We start from the raw sequence: 25421 nt of genomic DNA, 5'->3' as shown, positions 1-25421 counted from the left end.
CAATGGCTAGTGCCAGTAGCCAGGTTATTTTAGAATTCTGCTTATCAGGAAGGAAATCAAAGGTTGTGCGTGTGAGCTAGAGGGGTGCTTCCTGCCAGCCCCATTCAATCTTGCTATGCACTGTAATTAGCACGGTTTTGCTCACTTCCTTGTTTGTTGTAATTGCGGCAGGAAGAACTGTTTCTGTCTCCAAGAACCAGCTTGTCCCTAGGAGGGGACGTGGTAGAGAGAGGAGCAGTTGATGAGGAGCCATTGGAAGGGCTCTGCAGAGCAGATGTATTGTGGTAAGTCTCAATTTCCAGATCCTTTGAACGGTCCTTAATGCCCTTGAATAAGACACAGAGTAGCTCGATGATGTTCAAGGCAAGAGACACCAAGGACACCACCAGCATGAAGAGGGTAAAGATGCTTTTCTCTGTGGGGCGAGAGAGGAAGCAGTCCACCTGATGCGGGCAGGGGTCTCGTTTGCAAGTGTAAATTGCATTCAGGCTGAATCCATAGAGGTACCACTGGATCAGCAGGAACGCCACCTCAAAGAGAGACCTGAAGAAGATACTGATGGTATAGGTTCGCAGCAAGCCCCCCCTGACTTTCACCTTGCCGTGTTCTTCAATGCCATACTTCATCTTCTTGATTTCGATCTCCTGCAAGCGCATCTCCACGTTGACACCATTGGTTTGGGCAACTTTGTGTTCCTCCTCTTTCTTGTTCAACTTCTCTTCTTTTCGCATCACATAGAACACATGCGCTAGGTAAAAGAGTGTGGGGACAGACACAAATATGATCTGCAGGACCCAGAAGCACACGTGAGAGATTGGAAAGGACTTATCATAACAGACATTTTCACAACCAGGCTGTCGAGTGTTACAACGAAAGCCAAACTGCTCATCATCCCAGGCTGACTCAACTGCTGTCCCCAGGAGCAGGATTCGAAAAATGAAAATGACTGAGAGCCACATCTTCCCTCCAGTGGTAGAGTAAGCTTGAACCTTGTCGTGGAGTTGGCCTAAGGCACTCAAGGCACTCAATCACTCATGTTGCCTGTTTGCTGTTCTTTCGCTTAAAAGAAGTGAAGTAGGCACGCCAAGTGATTGCACTCCTTGGAGGATGAAGTAAAATGAAAGAGTAAGTTCAAGCACTCAAAACTGTCTCAAGTTCACAAGTCTGCTATTCTTTGATACCTTCCTCACTCTTCCCCCTCATGAAAGACAACTGCTGATATCTGATAAAAGCTTATGTGGATTCATTTCACACACGGTGAGTATATACTTCTAAATAAGGATGTACATATACCAATAATGGGAAAAGTTACATAAATGTGGGAACAAAATAGACACATCTAAAGGTCTCCTTCAATTCCAGAATAAAGTAATCTTCAAAGATAAAGACTCAAACACAGAAACTGAATTAAAAATTCACATGCAAGTATTGACTGGTTTATCTTCAGACATATTAGGGCCATCATTCCCAAATAGGTAATGACGTTCATTCGAGCATTATTTATTCAGTGCCTACTAGGTGCAAGGTACTGTACTGGGCACTGATTCCTACTGATGAGTAAAATAGAATTCAACTGAGGGAAACAGATACAACTGATTGTAAGATACACCATTATTTTACTTACCATTCAGAAAGCAATCAAGGCACCCACTATAAGTTGTGCCCCAATTTCAGAAATGTGGGGAGAAATGTATATCTTAGAATCCGTGAAAAAGGCTAAGTGAGTAAGTGAATATACAATTGCAAATTTAAATAAGTCCTAAGAAGGAAACAAACAGGTACTGACAGAGGATAACGTAAGGAAACCCAAATCAGACTGTATAGAGTCAGCCAGGCGAAGACTGGAAAAACCGCTGCATGTGAAGGAAGCAGCATGGGCAACAATTCGAAGGGGCAAGAACCCACTGTACTCCAGGAGCTCAAGGGCAGCAGCATGGTTACCAGGTAGAGGCAGAGGTAGCCAACTGGTGCCGGAGGGGGTTACCTTAAGCATCTGCTTGACAGCAGCCAAGAAGCCCAGAAGAAGAAAGCAAGATTATACTGTGAGTCTGGAGCAAGACTGAGGCCATGGGAGAAATTTCTAACGGCAGTTCAGGGAACAGTAGCAGCTCGAGCGAACAGTGGGAAGGTTGGGGGAAGAAACGGGATGCAATTGAAGGATGTACAGAGAAGTACAGGGATGAGGGTTCCGTGCAGTGAGTTTTGGTGGTGACAAAATGTAAAAGAGGATGTCAGGAATCATGGGGCTCGTCCTGAGAGTCTCTGGTGGGGGGAACAGGTGATCAGTACTGCTGCTGTGATGCTGACTGCTGTGGTGAATGAGGGGGCATTTTGAAAAGATAGGTGCCATCCCAGTTAGCAGGAAGAACCAAGATCAGGACAAAAAAAGGAGCTGCTGCTCCCTCCTTATCTGGGGATTAGAAGTCAGGTCCCTGACAACAGGGGCCTCAATTTACATACTTATTTACTGAATGTGAACCATTATCTTCAGTTGAATCGTTAGCACATGGAAACTTTTCTTGTTAAGACTAAACTACTGATACACTGTGTTCATTCTTGTGGGTTTCTTCTAGGATACTGTTATAATATATCAAGAGGCTTTTTTTTTTAAATTTCAGGAGGAGCAACACTGATATCACTCATTAATCTATTGAGGGCGGGTGGAATCTGGCCTGCGACATAACACGTAACTGTGCCACTGCTGCAGACCTGCTATTCTTTCTCCATTTCCTCCCCGGACAGCCCTATTTCTTTACAAGAAATGTCTCTAAGCAAAAGCCTGGGGAAAGGTTTCTGCCTCTAATTCAGAGCATGTTAGACAAATGGATCTTACCTTAAAAAGGGATCACAGCTAATTGATTACCACATAGCAAAAAGTAGTTATTTTCAACCAAATCATTTCAATACAGCACTGACTCATCATTTTTTAAAACAAACTTTATTTAGTATATTAAGATAACACATATTTAATATCTTAGTTCTCTCTCTTCAAAAAAACCCCAAAATCTTTAATTCCCAAAGATAGCTATTCATTTTAAATAATTAGGAAAATTAAAAGAGAAAAATATTTCTTAAAATAAACATAATACGAATTTGCCAACTAATAAGCAATCTTAAATACCATGCAACTAATTTGTTTCTTGATTTAATGGCTATTCCTCACAGTAGATTCAGTGAGAAAAATAAAACAAAATGAAACCTAAAAAAAGGGCAAGGTTAATGGAATTTACAATGTCTCAAGTGACCGAATTGGTTACATCTATCTTCAAGGATAGAAACTGAAGGCTCCCAAAATGTAATTTTTTTTGCAAGTAATCAAATTATAAGGCTTTAAAGTACACACAGTAGTTTCTCTGTTACTTAAATAACACATTTTCACCAAATTGTTCTCTATCACACAGATTCTGAAAGTAATCCTATTAAGCTAAAGTCACTGAGATCTATAGTTTATAATTAATACATTCTTCAAGGTTAATTGAAAATAAACCATTGGCAACATAAGAGTTAGGCATTTATTCTTATTAGTTTTTCAAATTTAAACAGAGTTTAGTCTCCAGAGATGTCAAAGTGCCTTAGAAAATTAAGTTATTTCTTCAAAAACAAGTGGGATAAAATAATAACAAGTGAAGGTTAAAGAAAATAATCCTGAAACTACTTTAGTATGGTTGATAGAAGGTATCTGATACAACAAAAAACAGTGCTGTAAGGGGAAAAGAAAATCAATAATTCTAGTTAATTTAGGATAAAGTTATTAGCAATTTTCTAGAATTACATGAAGTTCTTAAGTTTTTCAAATATTTTGTTCTGAAAAAGTTCTTACTAAGCACTTTGAAAATATATAGATCTGAGATTCAAAGGGATAAAAACAACTGAGAATGAGTCATCTCGGCTAAGCAAATGGTTCAGAGGAAAATTAAAAGCCTCTTGCTAAAGATTATTTTTAAACTGGACAAGATATTTCCAGTTTTAAAATATAAATGTAAGGGGCTGGCCCCATGGCCGAGTGGTTAAGTTTGCGCACTCCACTGCAGGTGGCCCAGTGTTTCGTTGGTTCAAATCCTGGGCACGGACATGGCACTGCTCATCAAACCACGCTGAGGCAGCATCCCACATGCCACAACTAGAAGAACCCACAGCGAAGAATATACAACTATGTACCGGGGGGCTTTGGGGAGAAAAAGGAAAAAAATAAAATCTTTAAAAAATATATATATATATATATAAATGTAAGATTTCACGTTTCAGTTCTAACATGTAAAAGTGCTTAGATATTGTTACTGCTTTCTCTACAGCAAGAAAAAACCTGAACAAACTGGAAATCAAAAACTTTTCTTAGGCTTATCAGAGAATTGAAGACAAAGGGCAAACTGAACTCCTAAAATCTGGAGAGACGGGCAAATACAGAGAATCACATTCAAGATCAGCTTACCTGGAGCAGAAGCTGCTGGAGTGAAACACTAGTAAGAAAACTTAAATGGTAATTTTAACAAAAGCTTGAGAGTAAGAAGTCCTGGGGGCCTAGTCTTAGGACAGCCTCCACACTCTCGTGGCTTTACCTCCAGGAACCTCACCAGGTTATGACTGTGAAGATCCAAGAACAATCTCCTCCTCTTTTGGGTAAGAGCAAGAGAAATGTAACAACTCTGAAATACGCCCAGGGTGAAGATCCAATAAAAATCTTCTCCCTTTTGGGTAAGAGGAAGGGGAAAGTAACCATTTTGAAATATGCCCAGGGAAAATGTAACAGTTTTGAAATAAGCCCAGAATGTTCTCCATAACAAAAGCCAATGCACCAAACATTTACCAGAGCCTTATATGTACTCCTGGGAGAGGAGAAATAAGACAACTACAGCCCCCTCTAGCCTTCTTGTTTCATCTAAAAGGAAGAGAGGAAAAACGGCTAAGAAATATTTCTGAAGGTTGCATGCAGTGCAGGGCTGAGGCCCACCAAAAGACTAAGATTTGGTCCTAAGATTATAAAACACTTCCCCTTCCCCACACTCTACCACTATGTCACCAGGGTTCCAGTACAGTAACAGTGGATTACAACTGAAAGAGTTGCAAGAAACAGACTCTATTTAAAAAGAAGTTCATAGGTAGGAAAACCCAAAGACAATGGGAGTGAAAAATAAACAAAAGAAAGACACTAGAGGAAACTGAAGCCTCTGGCACCTACACCTACAATGAACATTAAACACAGCCCAGCTCCTAGCCAATTAACATAAAATATTACACTAAAAACCTATTTACCACAGTTCCAATATATACTAACTTTTAAAAAACATTAAAAAGCATGCTCAAAGGCAAGAAAAAACACAGTCTGAGGAGACAAAGAAAGCATCAGAACCAGACTCAGATATGGCACAGATTTGGAGATTATCAGGGATAATTTCAGATAGGGAATTTAAAATAACTATGAGTACTATGTTAAGAGCTCTAATGTAGTAGACAACATGCAAGAACAGGTGAGTAATGTAAGCATTCACAACTCTAAGGAAGAATTAAAAGAAAATGCTAGAAATCAAAAACACTATGACAAAAATGAATAATGCCTTTAATAGACTCATCAGTAGATTGGCCATGGCTGAGAAAAGAATCAGTGAGCTTAAAGCTATGTCAATAGAAATCTCTCAAACTAAAATGCAAAGAGAAAAAAGAATTTAAAAAAACAGATCAGATTACCCAAGAACAATGGGATAATTATAAAAGGTATAACTAGAACACCAGAAGGAGAAGAATGAGACGAAGAAAAAGAAATATTTGAAGGAATAATGGCTGAGAATCTTCCAAAATTAATAACAGACATCAAACCACACATCCAGGAAGCTCAGAGAACACCAAGCAGGATAAATACCAAAAAACCTACACCTAAACACATCACATTCAAACTACAGAAAACCAAACACAAAGAGAATATCATGAAAGAAGTCAGAGGGGAAAAAAACACTTTACCTATAGAGAACAAGCACAACAAGTACATCCGACTTCTTGTCAGAAGCCATGAAGTAAAATATTTAAAGGGTTGAAAGAAAAAAACCACTGACCTAGAAGATATTCAGAGAAATTATTCCTCAAAAGTGAAGAAGAAATAAAGACTTTGTCAGATAAACCAAAACTGAGTAAACGTGTCACCATTAGACCTGCCTAGTAAAAATTGTTTTAAAAAGTTCTTCAGAGAGAAGGAAAATGATATAGGTCAGAAAGTCAGATCCACACAGAGAAAGGAAGAGAATTGGAAAAGGAATAAATGAGGGTAAAATAAAATCTATTTTTCCCATTCTTCATAGATAACTGTTCAAAAATAATAGTAGAAATGTATTCACTGATTATAGCGTATGGATAAGTGAAGTGAATGACAGCAATGTTACAAGGGATGAGAGGGAGGAATTAGGAAAATTCTGGTACAGGGTCCCCGTACTACCCGGGAGGTGGAATAAAGTTATCTGATAGGGGACTTAGATAAGTTATAAATGTATACTGCAAATTCTAGGGCAACAACCAAAAACTTTTTTTAAATCAAGTACAATGGATATGCTAAGACAGGAGAGAAAACAGAATCATATAAAATGGTCAAGCAAAATCAGAGAAGGCAGAAAAAGAGGGGACTATTTTTGTTAAAAAAGAAAAAATATAACAGAAAAGTTACAAACATGGCGCCTATTAATGCAAATATGTTAATAATCACTTCAAATGTAAATAGCCTATATACACCAATTAAAAGAGATTATCAGGGTGGATTTTAAAAACCCACTTTAGGGGCCGGCCCGGTGGCACAGCGGTTAAGTTCGCACGTTCTGCTTCTCGGCAGCCCAGGGTTCAACGGTTCGGATCCTGGACGCAGACACGGCACAGCTTGGCAAAAGCCATGTTGTGGCAGGCGTCCCATGTACAAAGTAGAGGAAGATGGGGATGGATGTTAGCTCAGGGCCAGTCTTCCTCAGCAAAAAGAGGAGGATTGGCAGCAGTTAGCTCAGGGCTAATCTTCCTCAAAAATAAATAAATAAATAAATAAAAATAAAAACCAACTTTAAATATAAAGATACAGATAGGTTAAAAGCAAAGGGATGGAGAAAGATATACCATGTTAACATTAATCAAAAGAAAGCTGGAGTTGCTATATCAATTTTAGACAAAGCAGATTTCAGAACAAATAAAATCATCAGGGATAAAGAGGGGAATTACAAAATGATACATTCTCCAAGAAGATATAACAATCCTTAATATACATGCACCAAACAAGAGAGCATCAAAATACATGAGGCTAATAATGATAGACCTGCAAAGAGAAATAGACAAATCCACTATTATAGTTGGAGACTTCAATACCCCCCTTTCAGTAACTGACAGATCCAGCAGGCAAAAAACGAGTAAGGATATAGGTGAATTGAACACACCATCAATCAACTGGATCTACTTGACATTTACATAATACTTTACCCAAGAACAACAGAATACATATTCTTTTCAAGCTCACACGGGACATTCATCAAGATAGACCAAATTCTGGGCAATAAAACACAACTGAACAAATTTTAAAGAATAAAAACCATACAAAGTTTACTTTCATACCACTATTAAACTAGAAATTAAAACTAGGAATTAAACTAGAAATCAACAAAAAGATAGCTGGAAAATCTCAAAATATTTAAAGATTAAACAATACACTTCTAAATAACACACAGGTCAAAAAAGAAATCTCAAGAGGAATTTTAAAATATTTTGAACTAAATGAAAATGCAAATCAAAATTTGTGTGATGCTGCGAAAACAGTGCTTAAAGAAAAGTTTATAGCATGAAATGCATATAGTAGAAAAGGAGACAAACCCAAAATCAATAACCTAAGCTTCTATCTTAGCAAATAAAACCAAGGACAACTTAAGTCTAAAGCAAGGAAAAGAAAAGAATAATAAAAATTATAGTGATAAAAGGAACTCAATAGTGAAAATGAATGAAAACAAAAGCTGCTTCTTTGAAAGGATCAATAAAATTGACAAACCTCTACCAAGGCTAATCAAGAAAATAGAAACACAAATTATTAATATTAGAAGTAAAGGAAGAGTCATCACTATCACACGGACATTAAAAAGATTTATAATAAAGGAAAATTATGAACAAATCTATGCCTAAAAACTTGATAACTTAGACAAATCGACCAATTCCTTGAAAGACACAAACTACCAAAATTTACACAAGGAATAATAGACAATCTAAATAGGCCTATATCTATGGAAGACAATCAATAATTAATAACCTTCCAAAAAAGAAGTCCCAAACCCAGAAGGTTTCACTGGTGAATGCTACCACACATTTAAGGGAAGAAATTATACCAATTCTCTACAATCTTTTCCAGAAAATAGAAGCAGAGGAATACTTCCTAACTCACTCTATGAAGCCAGTATCACCCTAATATCAAAATCCGATAAAGACATTAAAAGACAGGCAAACTACAGATGAATATCTCTCTTGAACATAGATGTAGAAATCCTCAACAAATATTAGCAAATCAAATTCAGCGGTGTATAAAAAGACTTTTACAACATGACCAAGTGGGATTTTCTAAAATCAATTCATGTAATCTACCACTATCAACAGACTAAAGTAGAAACAGCACATGATCATATCACTTGATATAGAAAAGTATTTAACAAAATTCAACACCCATTTGTGATAAAAACTCTCAAAAATCTAGGAATAGAGAGAATTTTATCAACTTGGTAAAGGACATCTACAAAAAACCTACAGCTAACATCACACTTAATGGTGAGAAACTGCATGCCTTCCCACTAGGCTCAGGAACAAGACAAGAATGTCCCCTCCCACCATTTGTATCCAACATTGTACTGAAAGCCATAACTAATACAATAAGACAAGAAAAGATATACAGATTGGGAAAGAAGAAATAAAACTATTTTGTTCACAGACAACATGATTGTCTGCAGAGAAAATCTCAAAGAATCTACCCAAAAAAACTCCTGGAACTAATAAGGAATTCTAGAAAGGTAACAGGATGCAAGGTTAATATATAAAAGACAATCACTTTCCTTTGTATCATCACTGAACAATTGGAAATTAAAATTAAAAACAATATCATTTACATTATCACCAAAAGAAAAAAAAGGAAGTACTAATCTAACAAAATATTTCCAAGATCTGTATGCAAAAAACTACATAACTCTGTTGAAAGAAATCAAAGATCTAAATAAATGGAGAGATACTCTGTGTTGACAGATTGGAAGACTCAATATAGTTAAGGTGTCAATTCTTCTCAACTTGATCTACAGATTCAATGTGATCCCAATCCTGGGAAGCTATTTTGTGGATATCAACAAATTGATTTTAAAGATAATATGGAAACGCAAAAGATCCAGAATAGCCAACACAGTTCTGAAAAGGACAAACAAAATCGGACGACTGACGCTATCTGACTTTAAGACTTACTATAAAGCTACAGTAATCAAGAAAGTAGGGTACTGGTGAAGAACAGACACACAGATCAATGGGACAGAATAACAGAGAGCCCCCAAACAGACTCAACACAAACACAGTTGATCTTTGACAAAGAAGCAGAGGCAATCCAATGGAGAAAGAAGTCTTTTCATCAAATGGTTGAAACTCAATTAAAAAGTGGCAAAGGACTTGAATAGACATTTTTCTTAAAAAAAGATACATAAATGGCCAATGAGCACATGAAAAGATGCTCATCACTAATTGTTAGTGTCATGCAAATCAAAACCACAATGTGAAATTTTACATCCACTAGGATGGCTCCAATTAAAAAAAAAAATAAGGAAACAAGTGTTGGCAAGGATGTGGAGAAATTGGAACCCTTGTACATCGCTGGCAGTAATGTAAAACGGTACAGCCACTGTGGAAAGCAGTGTTGAGGTTCCTCAAAAAGTTAAACACAGAATTCCCATATTACTTAGCATTTCCACTCCTAGGTATATACCCAAAAAGAACTGAAAACAAGGACACCAATTTGTACATGAAAGTTCACAACACTATTCACTATAGTCAAAAGGTAGAAACAATACAAACATCCACTGACAGATGAGTGGATAAACAAAATGTGGTATCGGCATACAATGGAATATTATTCAGTCATAAAAACGAACAAAGTACTGATACAGGCTACAACGTGGATGAATCTCAAAAGCATTATGCTGAGTGAAAGAAGTCAAACTCAAAAGGTCACATATTGTATATGAGTTCACTTAGATGAAATATTCAGAATAAGTAAATCCATAGACACAGAAAGCAGATTGGTGGTTGCCAGGGAAAGGGAGAGGGAGAAACAGGGAGTGAGCACTTAATGGGTACAGGGTTTCTTTTGGGGAGATGAAAATGTTTTGGAACTTGATAGAGGTAGTGATTGTACAACACTGTGAATGTACTAAATGCCACTGAATTGTACACTTGAAAACAGTTGGTTTTATATTATGTGAATTTTACCTCATTTAAAAAAAAAAGAGGAGTCTAAAATGTGGCTCAATTCCTGGCTCTACCACCTACTAACTTATATGGCCTTCAGAAAATTAACCTATTTGTGCATTAGTTTCCTCCATGTAAAAGGAAGATAATTCTTTTATAGTTGTTATGAGGATTTAAAGAGTAACAAAACTAAAGCACCTAGCAGAATGCCTAGAAGTTAAGAGGTACTGAAACACAAATTATTACTCTTTCCTCTTAACTTCTCATTTATGTCCACTTGAATTACATTAGGAAGGTATCTCAAGTTCTTTGTCTCCAAAGAATTTTACTCTTCATATTTTTGAGAACGTTCTTCTCTTGAACTCAAGTAAGCTTTCATAGTCTCACGGAGACTGTTTTCTTCTTTGCACTCATCTTTGGATGAAAAAAGACTTATTCAGGCCAGTGACAAAACATAGTCAAGCTGAACAGATTGTATGTGTCTCTGTATGCCCAGTCCCGTGCAAAGGCCACTTCTCTGTTCTGACAATTGATATGTGAAAGAGGTAACCAAAAAAATTTCCAGCCATTCAAAGGATTTACCCAAGTCCAGCTCAAAGGAAAGTAATTTTCAGTGGAAGTCCCACACTTTATTAACTCCATTCCTCAGGCTCCAAGTGCACCAAGGGCAAAGAGACAAATAGAAATTGAGATTGTTGGTCCACTGAGGCCACTATGCTGTTTCCACCATATTCTCCTAGTCATGGCTTGCTCAACGTCAGAAATTAGCAAACTTTTTCTGTTAAGGGCCACAAAATAAATATTTTAGGCTTTGTATGTCATACAGTCTCTGTTGCAACTACTCAACTCTGTCATTTTAGTGCCAAAGCAACCATAGGATAATACGTAAATGAATGAGTGTGGCTGTGTTCCAATAAAACTTTATAAAATGGGCAGCGAGCCAAATTTGGCCCATAGGCAGTAGCTTGCCCACTCCAGATCTACAATGTCAGGGCAGGCTCTCCTGCCCACGTAATATGATAGTCTTAAAGGAAATGCCCTGGGCCATAGGGATCAAGTGTCAGCTGTGCCATTTGGGGAAGGTTCTACAATCCATTGACACTGTACCTACAGTCCCAGGTCCCCTGACACTCAGAGGTGAAGAAAGGTTCTCACTACCCCATTCTCATTCAGCCATCATCAGCTAATAGTGCTACCTCCTAATTCTATTCCCACCTGTGTGGTAGTTCTCTTACGGGGTTCTAGGAAATGCTTATTTCTTCTTCTCTTTTTTCTTTACTACTAACATGAGTTTTTTTCCTAAGCAGTCTTTAATAGAGAATTTATTGAAAAAAATGAGAAAGAAGGTTTCACACTGCCATTTCAACTACAGTCTTCTCTCAGATTTACCTCTTCCAAACTACATTTTAAGTTTCCTGACAAAAGAAAACATGATCTTATATTTGTTAATTTATACATGCTAAACTAAATTCCTCAAAAATAGGAATTACATCTTACTGATTTTTGCAGAGCCAGTGTCTAGTAGAGTGTCTGACATTTTGTAGGCACTCAATAGGTTTTTCTTAAACAGATATTTGGTTGAACTTTACTTTATAATTCCATGCCTAGAATATAGTGCTTTAAGTACAGGAGGTAGAAAAAAAATTTTTAATTTGACTTTTTAAATTAAAATGCTTTAACATATGAAACAAACGTTTAAATTAAGAAATAGTAAAGCTCAAAATCATTGTAGAATATGAATTATAGCTTCTAATAGTATTTCAGGGTTGGGTTTCTTTTTCTGTTTTTGGATTTCTTTTTATATAGAAATAGATCATTGTGTGCTACTTTCCAGTCACTGATTTCAACACTTGATAAACAGTTATACTTTACTTAAAAGTGTCCACTATATGGGCATTTGTTAATCAGTTCCTTTTCTTATCTTATCCGTGAATATTTATTTCAGGCCTGTGTAGAAAAATTATTCACACTCATTTTTGCTCTTGAAGTTTTGAAGAAAAGTTGCATTAAAGAGCTATTAGTATAAATCCCTTAAGCACAGACATTTCTCAGAGACTAATGAAATTACTCATCTTCAAAAGCTGTATAAAGAATAGTTTCTTCTTTAAACTAATTCTGTTTTTATGATTAGAAGAAAAGGAGGAGACTTTAAAGTCCATCTGGTGCCCCAGCCAACTCCTCCTCTAGACTGGGGAAAGGGAGGGATGATCATTTAGAAACTGAGTCACTGCAAAAAGGATGAATGAGGTAAAGTCTTCTGTAGAGACAATGCAGAGCTGGTACTAGCTAGTTCTAACATGACTATTCCCTTATCTCATTTACTAAAAAACAAATCCAGACTAGGATGACGAGGATAAAGGCAACCAGAAAGCCTGCAAAAGCCCAAAATTCTTCTAGTTCTAAAGAACTCAGACTCACCTGGAAATTGACACATAAGCCATTATATCTTTTATTGAAAACAAGACCACAGAAACATGGGTATTCTTCCTCTATCAATAGATTAGCAGAATTGGATATACAAAATATTATAATACAAAGAAGTATGATTTTAGTGAGACTTTTGTAGTGTTCCAGAGACTGTTCAACAATTAACTGGATCAGCAAGAAAAACCAGGTTGAGAGAGGAAACCACACAGAAGTAACGTTTCTATGAGTGCCTCGGTAAGAGATGTTTTCCTTGACTACTTGATTCCTACTGTCTTTGTTCCTGACCTGAAGTCCAGTTTAACACTGGCATCTTATTAATCTCCATTACCTGCAGTAAATTAATGTCATTTAGGAGACAGTAATTACTAAAAAAAATGATTATGATGAAATAATTAATATTGAATTATCTAGCTTCTTATAATCTTTATTAAAAACCCCAAAACTCTCTATAATTTCCTTCAAATGCTAAAAATTTTGCACACAAAAAGCAAGAACCCACATCTTATTTTTAAATAAGGAAAGTAATGATGAAGTAAATAATATAATTAATCCCATATATTCAGTTTCTCATTGTTGACTCATCTCTTTAAGTCTTGTTTTAAAAACTTAATTCACATGTAAAACTTAAAACTAAAACTTAAATAAAAACATTTGTTTTATTTAATGTGGGAAAAAAAACCCTGAAAAAATAAAAGCTATTCTGTTTTAGTAGAAAATAACTGTGTGGTTTTAGATGGCAGACTATAAGTAATCTGTTATATTGGTGATGGTTCATCGACTTTTCCACAAGTATCTTCTTAAAATAGTTTGGTTTAAAGGAAAAAAAAGTAACCAAATGATCATTCAGCTTTTGGTGGAAAAATAAAATTCATCTGAAATAGAAAAAAGGAATCACTAATTCAAAATGTATAATGCTTGCTAAAAATGAAGACTTGTAGCAAAGACAAATTGTGAATATTAAGCATAATAAATAGCCAAAGAATGTCTTTCAGTAGGGGGAAATATGGGTATTCTTGACTAGTAAATATTTAATCAAATCTACTCTAGTTCCTACTACTCTCAATCTCAATTTCTCAACTCTCAAAAGAGAAAAACGGCACAATCGAGATTTTTCTCTACTCTCTCCTTAACTCCTTGCCATTTGGCATTCAATGTACCATTTCACTTAAAGAGGTCATTAATAAATGGCATCATTAAACGAAATGGATTTTTCTCAACCCTCCATCCTTATCATCGTGGGTCTTTTCATGAATTTTTACACTGTTGGTGAATACCATTTTTAGAAAGTCTTTCTGCTTTGCTTTTAAAGAGGCCTGCCTCCCTCTCCTTTCAATCTGACCATTTTAAACATGCACTGCACTCTGCTCTGCACTCCCTCTTGGAAGCTTCACGTCATTTCACAGTTCCATCTCACGCTCAAGTTAGCTATTTCTGGAGTCAGATCAAAGCCGGACTCCACCTCTTATCAGCTGCATAACCCTGGCCCTGTTACATAACCTCTCTCTGACTCAGTTTCCTCATCTGTAAAATGGGGATAAGAATACAGTTGTTGTGGGGATTCAATGTAATATATCTAGTAGAGTGCCTAGCATATGGTAGATGCTCAATATGTGTGGTATTTATTAATACCAGGTTTGGTATTCTGCTGCCATTTTATTCTCTATTATGAAAGCCAAACTCATTATTTCTCCCCCCAAACTTAAATACTCTTTGAAGTTTTTCAGTCAGTTAAATGATATCAATACTTTTCCATTTCACCACAATCTTTGGGATCACTTTTAATCCCTCCATAGGGACCTGCTATTCTGCAACAGCTCTCTACAGTGTCCTTCATTTTCGGTTCTGTAATTTAAGTCAACTTTATTATTTATTGAATACTTAATAGGCTGTACCCCAATACCGGATTGTTCACAGCTTTGTATAATTAGCTATCTCAAGAGTATATGTCACGTACTACTTTAAAACAAACAAAAAACTTCTCATAAGTCAATCCCAGCCACAGGAATGGAAGTACACAAATCAGCACTTCTCTGTCCTAGGCTCAATTAGTATCCCCCTCCAACCTCTCTCTATCTGGCTGCACTTCTCCTGCCTCCAGTTCTAATTGCATCTCCCTATTTCAACTCTATTCCATTCTCCCTACTTTATTGTACAGGTGACCACTTTGGGCTTCTGTAAAGAAAAGTATGCTGTAAAACATGCCTCGTTCCTCATAGGCACTTCAAAACAGACATGCAAATAAAAAGCAAATCAGCAATGTATATCTACAGGGTAAAGTCCGACCAGAACTTCTTCCAAATATAAGTAGTCATATGGCCCCATAAATAGCTGAACAGTCAGTGCTAAGAGTTTTCACATATTCGCCAATGTGTATATATAACAATAAATGGAAACTGTCAAAAAGAGAGTATGGTTACATCTTTCTTTTGTAATTGGGCAGCATTTATTTCAGTAAATTAAGAAGTATGGTCTTTGGCCTGGAATAGCCCAACACCGTACTGTGTTCACAAAAGCAAGATATATCTGTTTATAAACATGACCTCTATATTTCTTGCAACAGTACACAGATTAAAACTTCCTTTCACACCTGCTCAAATATTCAATATGCTAGGAATTACTCAATTATATATACACCCACAGCCAACCTTCTCACAAAAAGATCAAATTTACACATAAGTGATCACACAGACCTATGCATATGTAATCACACAGACATGATTTATACATTTTTTAAGCATTTTATTAAATTTTTCAAAGGTATGTAAAATATATGAGCATGATTATTTTACATATAATACATACAAAAGGGAAGATTATATCCATTTTTAACTATAACATGAGATTACATAGTAATCCATTTGTTTGGTCCTAAAGGGTAAATCTTACCAGAAGCATCAAATTCTCTATTTTTGGATAATGGGGTAAAGATCTGGAGGTCTGATTCTAGCTGAAAAAAGGATTTCCTCTAACAAGCCTAATGACTAAACAGCTGCAGATTCTAAAAAGAGATTTATATTACTCTGAGTTAGGCACTAATTTATGCTTCCAACATCTTTTTAGGTGAATGAAAGGAAAAAACAACAATACTTGGAGAGCTGGGCTGTGAGTCCCCCATATAGTGAAGGGCAGTAAAAAGAGATTTTTTTAGATGCAATCTCACGGATTACATTTTAAAGTATCTATTCTTCTATCTCTTCAGACAGACCATAAGCCATATAATGGCAAGAAAGCTAGGATTTATTCATCCTTGTAACCCAAAGTGCCCTATACGTAGCCACCAGGAATCAGAGTTCACATTTAGAGTGGTTTCCCAAAAGCAGAGATGCCTGTTCTCATCCACTTTCATTCTGGGCCCATCTTGCTGGTACCAACAGTGTGCACCATGAGAACTAAGTACAGGTAGCAAGTGTATTTTGACAAACAAGTAAACCAGACATAAGGAAAGATAAAAACAATATATTCAACTAATAAACTTTATTTTTACATAAAAGGCAGAAGGAGAGCTTAGACAGGATCAAAAGAAAATATAGAGGAAAAAGGTCACAGGAAGAAGTGCAGCAAAGACTGACAGAAAACACTGTTGAGAGATTTGCATTACATATCAGAAATTCTCGGGTTTTAAAACTCAAAGATTAAGAACTGAAGCTTCCATTTGCTATGTTATATAAACAGAGCCATAGTACAAAAGGAGGTATTACATTCATGAAAGAAGCAAATTTAACTTCGAAAGTGACAACCTATTTCCCCTGAGTAGTATCTACCCAGGAATTTTATTTTTTTAAAGCTTCAGAAATTTATTGTAACTCAAGGCAACTCATTAAAAGCATTGCATTTCATTAGCGAGCTTTCCATTTGTTTAATCTCAAAGTGTGGTAATATTTCTTAATGAGGTATTCAAGGTGCTAAATTTATTTTGATTATATTATTTTAAATTCTTAATCAACCTGAATCAAGAATCAATAGTATCAAACCATTTTTTGAGGATTTACTGGCAGACATCTTCAGATAACTATTACCAACATAAAATAATTCAAACATCAAATTTCAAGAATAAAAAATTCATTGAATTAAAGTAAGAGATTTGTGATCTAAAACCCCAAGATACACCAACTATCATGAAGCCTTAAATCCAAAATGTAATATTTTGTACCACAGGAAAGAAAAAACAAACATAAAAATTATATCATCTTTATTTATGTATATACATACCTATACATGCAGTCATGCGTCACATAATGTTTCAGTCAACAACGGACTGCATATACAACAGAGGTCTGATAAGATGAGTACCATATAGCCTAGGTGTGTAGTAGGCTATACCATCCAGGTTTGTGTAGGTACACTCTATGATATTCTCACAATGACAAAATCGCCTAACGACACATTTCTCAGAAGATATCCCCGTCATTAAGTCACATACGACTGTACATATATGTTATGATAGATAGATAAACAGATAGATTGATTTGATAGTTTAAATTAAATGGCTTGGGTCAAATTGCTAAACTCATCTCAGATGTGAATTATATCATTATAAAATATCACAAAAAATTTTAAACTTTGGTCTTAAGAAATTATACACAAAATTGCATGAGGCCAGATATTCGCACTAGGTATATAACAGAAAGATATTTAACTTAATGTTGAAAATGTTACAGTTTCAACACTTGCCATTTTTTTTAATTGAGTATAACTGACATACAACATTATATTAGTTTCAGGTATACAACATAATGATTTGATATTTGAACACTTACCATCTTAAAGTTAGTCTCTAAGTAAAACATGCTCACTACTGAGCAACAGCTATGGAAACTTGCAATAACTTCCCTGAATAATTGGCGATTATTATCATAGTCAAATTTCTATATAATAAGATTCATTTCAAAGCTGTCCAAGGGTGATCAACTACAGCCAATAATCATAATCATACACTATTTCATAATCAAGCCCTATTTCATAACTGAACACCTACCTACTACTCTTCAAAATCTGGATTCAGGTTCCTCAAGCAATCTAAATTATTGGTCTACGTGAAAAATACTGACTGATTGAGACTCCTCCTTGCTCTAAGTACTTGAACACAAATTAAATCTGTCACTACCTTATTTCTTCTCTACCACTTATTCTCTCTTCCTATTAGGCAGCTTTTCACCTTTACGTAGGTTGGTTGAAAAAATAGCAAAGAATTAATGACTACCCAAGATTGCAAAGAATTAATGACTACTCAATCATGATAAAGCTTGTCCAAAAGTAGTCGTCTTTTTCTGGGTTCACATATTAATTCTACTTCATTAAGCATCACCATCATAGCCAGAAAGTTTTAATTATATGCCCAGACACACAGAATACTACATTCGTTTCAAAATAGTTAAACACATACAGATATTTGCTTATTTTTAAAAACCATGTACTTGCCTTGTGTCTGCATTTAAGTACAACTCCATAGGCTCCTATAATAAAAAGAAGTAAACAGTTAGGGGCACATATACAAACTACAGCTCTTGAAAAAATCAAAGCTCTATTATATTTACATTGGTTATCAGTATACGTTATATAATGATTCCTAAAGTAACAATATTCTGCAGTGATAAAGCAATGAGCCACATACAAAGACAGCATGGATATTTATTATATATTTTTTATAAACCAAGTGTATAAGCAACCTATTTCCCCAACAAGTATTTTTAAATGTTTCTCTTTTTAAAGAAAATTTCACTTGAGACTTTTTTTTTAATTTAAGCTAAAAATTTCTGGAGACAAGATTTGGACATAAGAACTTTAAAAGTAAATAAAAATTAATCCAAAAGCTTCTAGGGACCTTAAAATGTAAGAGCTAATGATTTCCCAATAGTAAACTCAAGCACAGAGCCTACCAACCATGTTCTCCCTCCTGGAAGACATTTGAATCATCTTCTAGAGTACTGGAATGTCTTTCCTGATCAGTAAAATAGCATAGGCCTCAGCATTCCAATTAATAACTAGTAGGAGTTGCTACATTTTTGCCATAAATAAATACTCAGATCAAGGGCACAGGCTACAAGCAGTCCAAGGAACTCTGGCCATTTACGGCCAAACACGCCCACTTTCCCTGGTATATTTCCATGAGATTCGCTACCTTTTGGGTTATGTATCATAATATCTAGCCAATAAACTACTTCCCTAGAGGCAGAACACAGAGTTGACAGCAAGGTACCCAGGAAACTGAGGTTAAAGTCATACTGTGAAAAACCTAATTAGGAGAATCAAAACATAATGAATGATAACTGAGGTCTGTAAAATTGTGAAGAACACCGACATCAACAGACAATGAAAGCCTGCATGCATCTATGAGAAGGGGACTTCAGGGGGATGAAATTGGAAAATGTGTCTCCAACAGAGTCTAGGGAACCAGAACAAGTCTCCCTCATTTTGGTGGAGATGGATGAATCTTATTATCACAGTTAGGATGGAACCGGCCATTACAGCCATCCAACTTAACTCCACAATCACCAGGCAATCATCCAATCCTCGTTTAATTGCCCATGCTAGTTTTTCTATGGGATGAAAATACACTGTACAGGCTATAGGAATGTAGAGTGGGCTTGACAGTTTTTAATTTCCTTAATATATATGTTTTTCTTAGCCAGAAAGCATCTGAGGTAGTTTACAAAGAAAAAATATATAGCAATCTCGGTTTGACTACAACTAAACTGATAATTCTGATTTATATAACAGTCTGGTAGTTTGAGTTAATCTGAGCAAATCCCTGAGAACATGATCACCTATGAGTATACTAAAAAAAAATAAAGTTATGATCCAGAAAAACTTAGGCCCAGAATCTGGAACATTCCAATTCTGTTACATCCAATGAGCTGACCTTCTCTAGTCAGTAGCTTTTTGTATAAGTCTCCAACTGTAATACTTTTGAAAACAAAAAACAAATAAATAAAAAAGGTAGCTGTTATAAAACAGACAGTAGATAAGACATTGAGAATGAGTTTTATTTACATAATTAATATCAATGAAGAAAAGGATAAGGAATTGACTGGTGAAAGAAGAAAGATCCATTCCTTTTATACGGTTTCAATCTCAGACATTAAAGCAAACACCCAATAATGACAATATTTTAATTGTTTCTATTTACTTGAAAAGGATTTAACAACTTAATATTAAAACCTAGAACAGCTTTGCTGTTCACATTTTGAAAATGTTTGAAAATTTGAAAATCACATTTGAAAATTCTGAAATAGGAAGTTTTTGTAACATTTTCTTTAAAGATATGTTAAGAAACTATCATAATCATAATCACTTATCCTTTGTTAACAGAATCATTTATCAAAATCTGCATAAAGTTATCTTTTTTTTTTTGCTAGCTGTAGATTTTTTTTTTAAGATTGGCGCCTGCGCTAACCAGTGTTGCCAAGCTTTTTTTTTTCCTTTCTGCTTTTTCTCCCCAAATCCCCCCAGTACATAGTTGTATATATTTTTTTAGTTGTGGGTCCTTCTAGTTGTGGCACGTGGTACGCCACCTCAACATGGCCTGATGAGTGGTGCCATGTCTGCGCCCAGGATCCACACCAGCGAAACCCTGGGCCGCCATAGCGGAGCACGCAAACTTAACCACTCGGCCACGGGGCCGGCCCCCATAAAGTTATCTTTAAGTCAAGAGAAAAAAATTACTAAGAAGGAAAAATCAGAAAGACTTACAAAAAAAAAAAAAAGACTTTGATATTTCATCAAATCAATGAAGTCATTGATTATAAGCATTATTTTGTGCACTACTAGGGAAGAAAATCACACATCTTGATTTCAGAGATGTTAAAATACGACCAAATTGTATGCCTCAGAATTTATAAAATGCAGTTTGCCATTCTCAAAGGCAAACAGAAGTTATTTATTCATTTATTTACCACGTATTATGTAAAAATTAATTTACACAAAAGAAATTTTAAGTTGTTCAAAATAAGCCTAGCTGATATAAAAATAAATTGTAACCAAAAAATTATAGACTAAAGAAACAATGATTGCTCATGTAAAGAACGAAATGAAGGCAGCCTTAAGAAATCCCTGATTTAGAGGCTGGTCCAGTGGCCGAGTGGTTAAGTTTGCGCCCTCTGCTTTAGTGGCCCAGGGTTTCACCGGTTCAGAATCTGGGCGTGGACCTAGCACCGCTCATCAAGCCATGCTGAGGTGGCGTCCCATACAGCAGAACTAGAAGGACCTACAACTAGAATATACAACAGTGTACTAGGGGACTTGGGGAGAAGAAGAAAGAAAAAAAAGGAAGACTGGCAACAGATGCTAGCTCAGGGCCAATCTTCAAAAAAAAGGAACAGTAAAAAGAAAAAGTGAAATTAATTTTAAAAAAAAGAAATCCCTGATTTATTAAACTTTAAAGAGTTTTAAAATGCTATTAAATTTCCACTGGAAAATAAGGTCCAAATAGTTTAAGAGTAATTTTATTTTTAATATTTTACTCTTAGGCACATATATGAATGAATATAGGTTAAATTAATAGGATCTGAATTAGTAACTTTTTTGGTGGTAGGTATAACTGTACATTGCTTAAAACTCAAGGAAAGCTAAACTTACCTTCACCTACAACCCCAAGGATCTCAAATTTATTCATCACATTACCAATGTTAGGAATCTTCATGAAGACAAACTCCTCTTTTGATGCAAGCCACAGAACATGGCATTAAAAAAAGAACTTCGATGAAGTTGTGCAGTAAATAGAACGAAAAAATGTCCGAAGAAATTCTCACAGTTTGGTGGAACTTTCACATATTTGTTATACTGCGAAGCATTAACTGATTCCCTGTAAGAACAAACACAATTAAAAGCCGTAAGTTTTCTATCTCAGTACTCTAATAACCTATCCTATCTTTTTGTACAGTTCTTTTAAAACCATGTTAATGTTTCATTACTTAAAAAAAAAAAAAGCAAGAAATAATAATAGGAGGAAAGAATCCAAAATGGAACCCAAACAAAATGTACCTAACTGTATTTGAAATGAATAACAACCACACTGAAGGGGGCCAGGGGCAAAAGAATTAACCCCAGGTAACTTTTGAAACCAATATTTTAGCTACATACTCCCCTCAAGCTAAAGACAAATAGAAATATAAATAAATATTATATCTACTTAGACATCTGTTTTTACACAGAGATATGAAACTTCTTTATGTGTATTCTAGGATTGAACAAATAAGTAAACATATTGTGGATAATAAGTTTGGTCTCTTACTCTCATAAAAGGAAGTTACAAATATGAAAAGGGGAAAGGCTTGGAATTAGAGTTACCCATACAAGCTCAGATCTTAATATAGAGAGATGTACAAATACATATAAATGTGTGTGCAAATATGCATACACACAAACATATACTCCTTAGCTCTGACTGCTGTGGGGGCCTAGAAGCAATGACACTCCAATAGCCATGAGCACAGCTACTGAGCCAATAAAAGGCTCCCAGGTTCCTTGGAGAAATGGCTGATTCCCAAGCTAGGGCAGGGAAAACAACTACAATATGAGCCCAGGATATATTTTTGTGGTGCCAGAAAGTACGGAAGTGCTCAAAGAATGATGGGACATGTCTAAAAGAAACAGGAGTCATCTTAAAGAGACTTCCACTGACCAAATGAGGAATATTTCAACAGCAAAATTAATAAGGATAGCAGCAGATTATAATCCAAAGAATGAAATAAAAATGTACCAGACCTTACTAACTAAGTGAGGGAGAAGGAAAAACTCTTCTTTAGGGTATAATTCCAAATGATAAATGTAGTGATGCAATTAGAAAATCACCATTTGGCAACCACCATGGTAATAATTATTTCAGGCAAGTATCATCAATGTGTGCTAAAACTAGTGATTGAAAGTTTGATGGAAAACAGCATATTATCTAATTTCAAAGTAGCTCCCTGTAAGATACCTCTTAATTATGAAGGGAAAAAAAGTAATTTCATAGTCAAGAATCCTGCCAGACACTACCTTAATTAGGCGATCAGAGTTAACATCATCAATAATAGGACAAGTCAACATGATATGCCTCCTGATAGGATGCATCACAACATCACTTCTGTGGTATAATTTCCAAAAAGGTAAAACCTGAATCTAACCAGAGGCAGCAACAGACAAGCCCAAACTGAGGGACATTCTACTAAATAACTGGCCTGTATTCTTTAAAAATGTCTAGGGCATGAAAGATAAGGAACGACTAAATAACTGTTCCAGAAAAGAAGATTTAGAATCATGATAACTAAATATAATGCATGATCCTGGATTGGATCCTGGAGAAGAAAAAAATTTTTTTGCTATAAAGGGTAACTAATAAAATTTAAATGTCTATAGATTAGATAATAATATTGTATCAATGATAAATTTTTTTACTTTAATAATAGCACAGTGGTTATATAAAACAATGCTCTTGTTTTAAGAAATAGCAAAATGGGTGAAGGTGGTCAAAAGGCACAAACTTCTAGTTATAAAACGCATAAATCCTAGGGATACAATGTACAGCATGATGAGTATAGTTAATAATACTGTATTGCATATTTGAAAGTTGCTAAGGGAATAAATCTTAAAAGGTCTCGTCACAAGAAAAAAATTGGTAACTATGTGTGGTGATGGATGTTAACTAAATTTATTGTGGTGATCATTTCACAATACACACAAATATCGAATCATTATGTTGTACACTTGAAATTAATATAATGTTATATGTCAATTATATTTTGATTAAATAAATAAAGTACAGCCCAGAATCTCTAGAATAAGACAATCTAATAAAAAGTTTAACAGGGGCCGGCTCCATGGCTGTGGTTAAGTTCATGTGCTCCACTTTGGCACAGCTTCCCCGGGTTCGCCAGTTCGGATCCTGGGCACGGAGCTACACACTGCTCATTAAGCCACGCCATGGAGGCATCTCACATAGAAGCACTAGAATGACTTACAACTAGGATGTACAACTATGTACTGGGGCTTTGGGGAGGAAAAAAAGAGGAAGATTGGCAACAGATGTTAGCTCACGGCCAATCTTCCTCAAAAACGAAAAAGTTTAACAAAAAAAGGAAGAAAGAACACCAAAGCATTTAGAGAGAAAGTTTGCAACCTAAATTGTTCAGAAAAAAATATGCATGTGTGTATGGAGGAAGAGAAGAGAGACAGAATGATAAAGCAAATATGGTAAAATGTTAACATTTGGGGAATCTGGGTAAAGGGTCTATGAAACAGGAAATTCTTTGTACCATCTTTCCAACTCTCCCCTAAATCCAAAATTATTTCAAAATAAGTTCCTTGTTTCAAAAAAACCTATTCTATCTTTAAGAATAACAGCTGTATCAATACAAAATATTGGTTTAGAAGGAAGTAATAAAAATGGGGCTGGCCCCATGGCCGAGTGGTTAAGTTCACGCGCTCCGCTTCGGCAGCCCAGGGTTTCACGGGTTTGGATCCTGGTCACAGACATGGCACTGCTCATCAAGCCATGCTGAGGCAGCATCCCACATGCCACAACTAGAAGGACCCACAACTAAAAATATACAACTATGTACCAGGGGGCTTTGGAGAGAAAAAGGAAAAATAAAATCTTAAAAAAAAAAAGGAAGCAATAAATCAAAACCAGTAAAGAAATCTTCTTTGCTGCCTATGAAATTTGAAACTTTTTAAAAAATATGAGTACCCCATGTGATGTGGATCAGAATTGATAGGAAGAAATGTGCCTTTTCACACACTGATGATAGGAATGTAAACTGGTACAAGCTTGCTAAAAAGCAACATATCCATAATTAAATGCTTTTAAAATGTTCAAATCCTGACAAAAGTATCCGACAAAAACCTATAACGTCATTCTTAAATGTGAAATATTAGACACAGTCCCATTAAAAATTAAGATCATGACAAGAAGTCCTACTATTAATACTGATTAACATTACTATTAAACATTATCCTGGTTGGTTCTAGCCAGCTCAATAAAACAAGAAAAAACAAATGAAGAAAATATATAGGATTGGAAAGAGAGAAGCAAAATAGAATTTATAGATATTATTGTCTACATAAAAAATTCAAAGGAATTTTCAAATAAATTATTAGAATTATAAGTGTTAGCAAGGTAGCTGAATACATGCTTAATCTACAAATATCAACTGCATTTGTAAACATCAATAAGAAACAGAAAATGTAATTTTTTTAAATCACATTTACAATAACAAAAAAGGTACATAGGATTTAACATAAAAGATATTCAAGACCTCTTCAAATACATATATTTATATATATGTTTATATATTTTATATACATATACAACTTTCTTCAAAGGCACTAAAGATGACTTTAATAAATGGAGTTATCCCAATTTTTTGGCTAGGAAGATTCAATACTACAAAGATGTCAGTTCTCTCCATACTAATCTATACAGTCAATGCAATTCCAATCAAAATCCCTACCGGGTTTTCTGAGGAATTCAGATAAGCTGATTCTAAAATATATATGAAAGAGCAGAGTTCCAAGTACAGTCAACACCCTCCTGAATAAGAGAAGAAGGCTCAGCCTTGAGGGTAGGATCTGGCAGGATGGCCTAC

General features: G+C 35.4%; 1 protein-coding gene across 12 annotated transcripts in view; it reads right to left on the bottom strand.

Annotated features, from left to right (window-relative positions):
• The window catches only part of CDKL5 (cyclin dependent kinase like 5), a 202326-nt gene that overhangs the window by 116261 nt on the left and 60644 nt on the right, over window positions 1-25421 (bottom strand). For 9 of the 12 annotated variants that reach the window (XM_070605913.1, XM_070605917.1, XM_070605911.1 and 6 more), the window contains exons 2-3: window positions 21433-21658; window positions 18277-18311 (exon numbers count right to left, since the gene is read on the bottom strand). In XM_070605913.1, coding sequence (XP_070462014.1) covers window positions 18277-18311; window positions 21433-21496 — 99 coding nt within the window. In that variant the 5' untranslated portion in view covers window positions 21497-21658. Of the gene's footprint in view, window positions 1-596; window positions 1100-4429; window positions 4686-18276; window positions 18312-21432; window positions 21659-25421 lie in introns of those variants that run through there. The other 3 variants (XM_070605910.1, XM_070605908.1, XM_070605919.1) reach the window with 1 other exon arrangement.

The sequence above is a fragment of the Equus przewalskii genome, chromosome X, assembly GCF_037783145.1.
Source record: "Equus przewalskii isolate Varuska chromosome X, EquPr2, whole genome shotgun sequence".
Taxonomy (NCBI): domain Eukaryota; kingdom Metazoa; phylum Chordata; class Mammalia; order Perissodactyla; family Equidae; genus Equus; species Equus przewalskii.
Note: the sequence above shows the minus strand (reverse complement) of the source record. Positions and strands in the feature narration are given on the sequence as shown.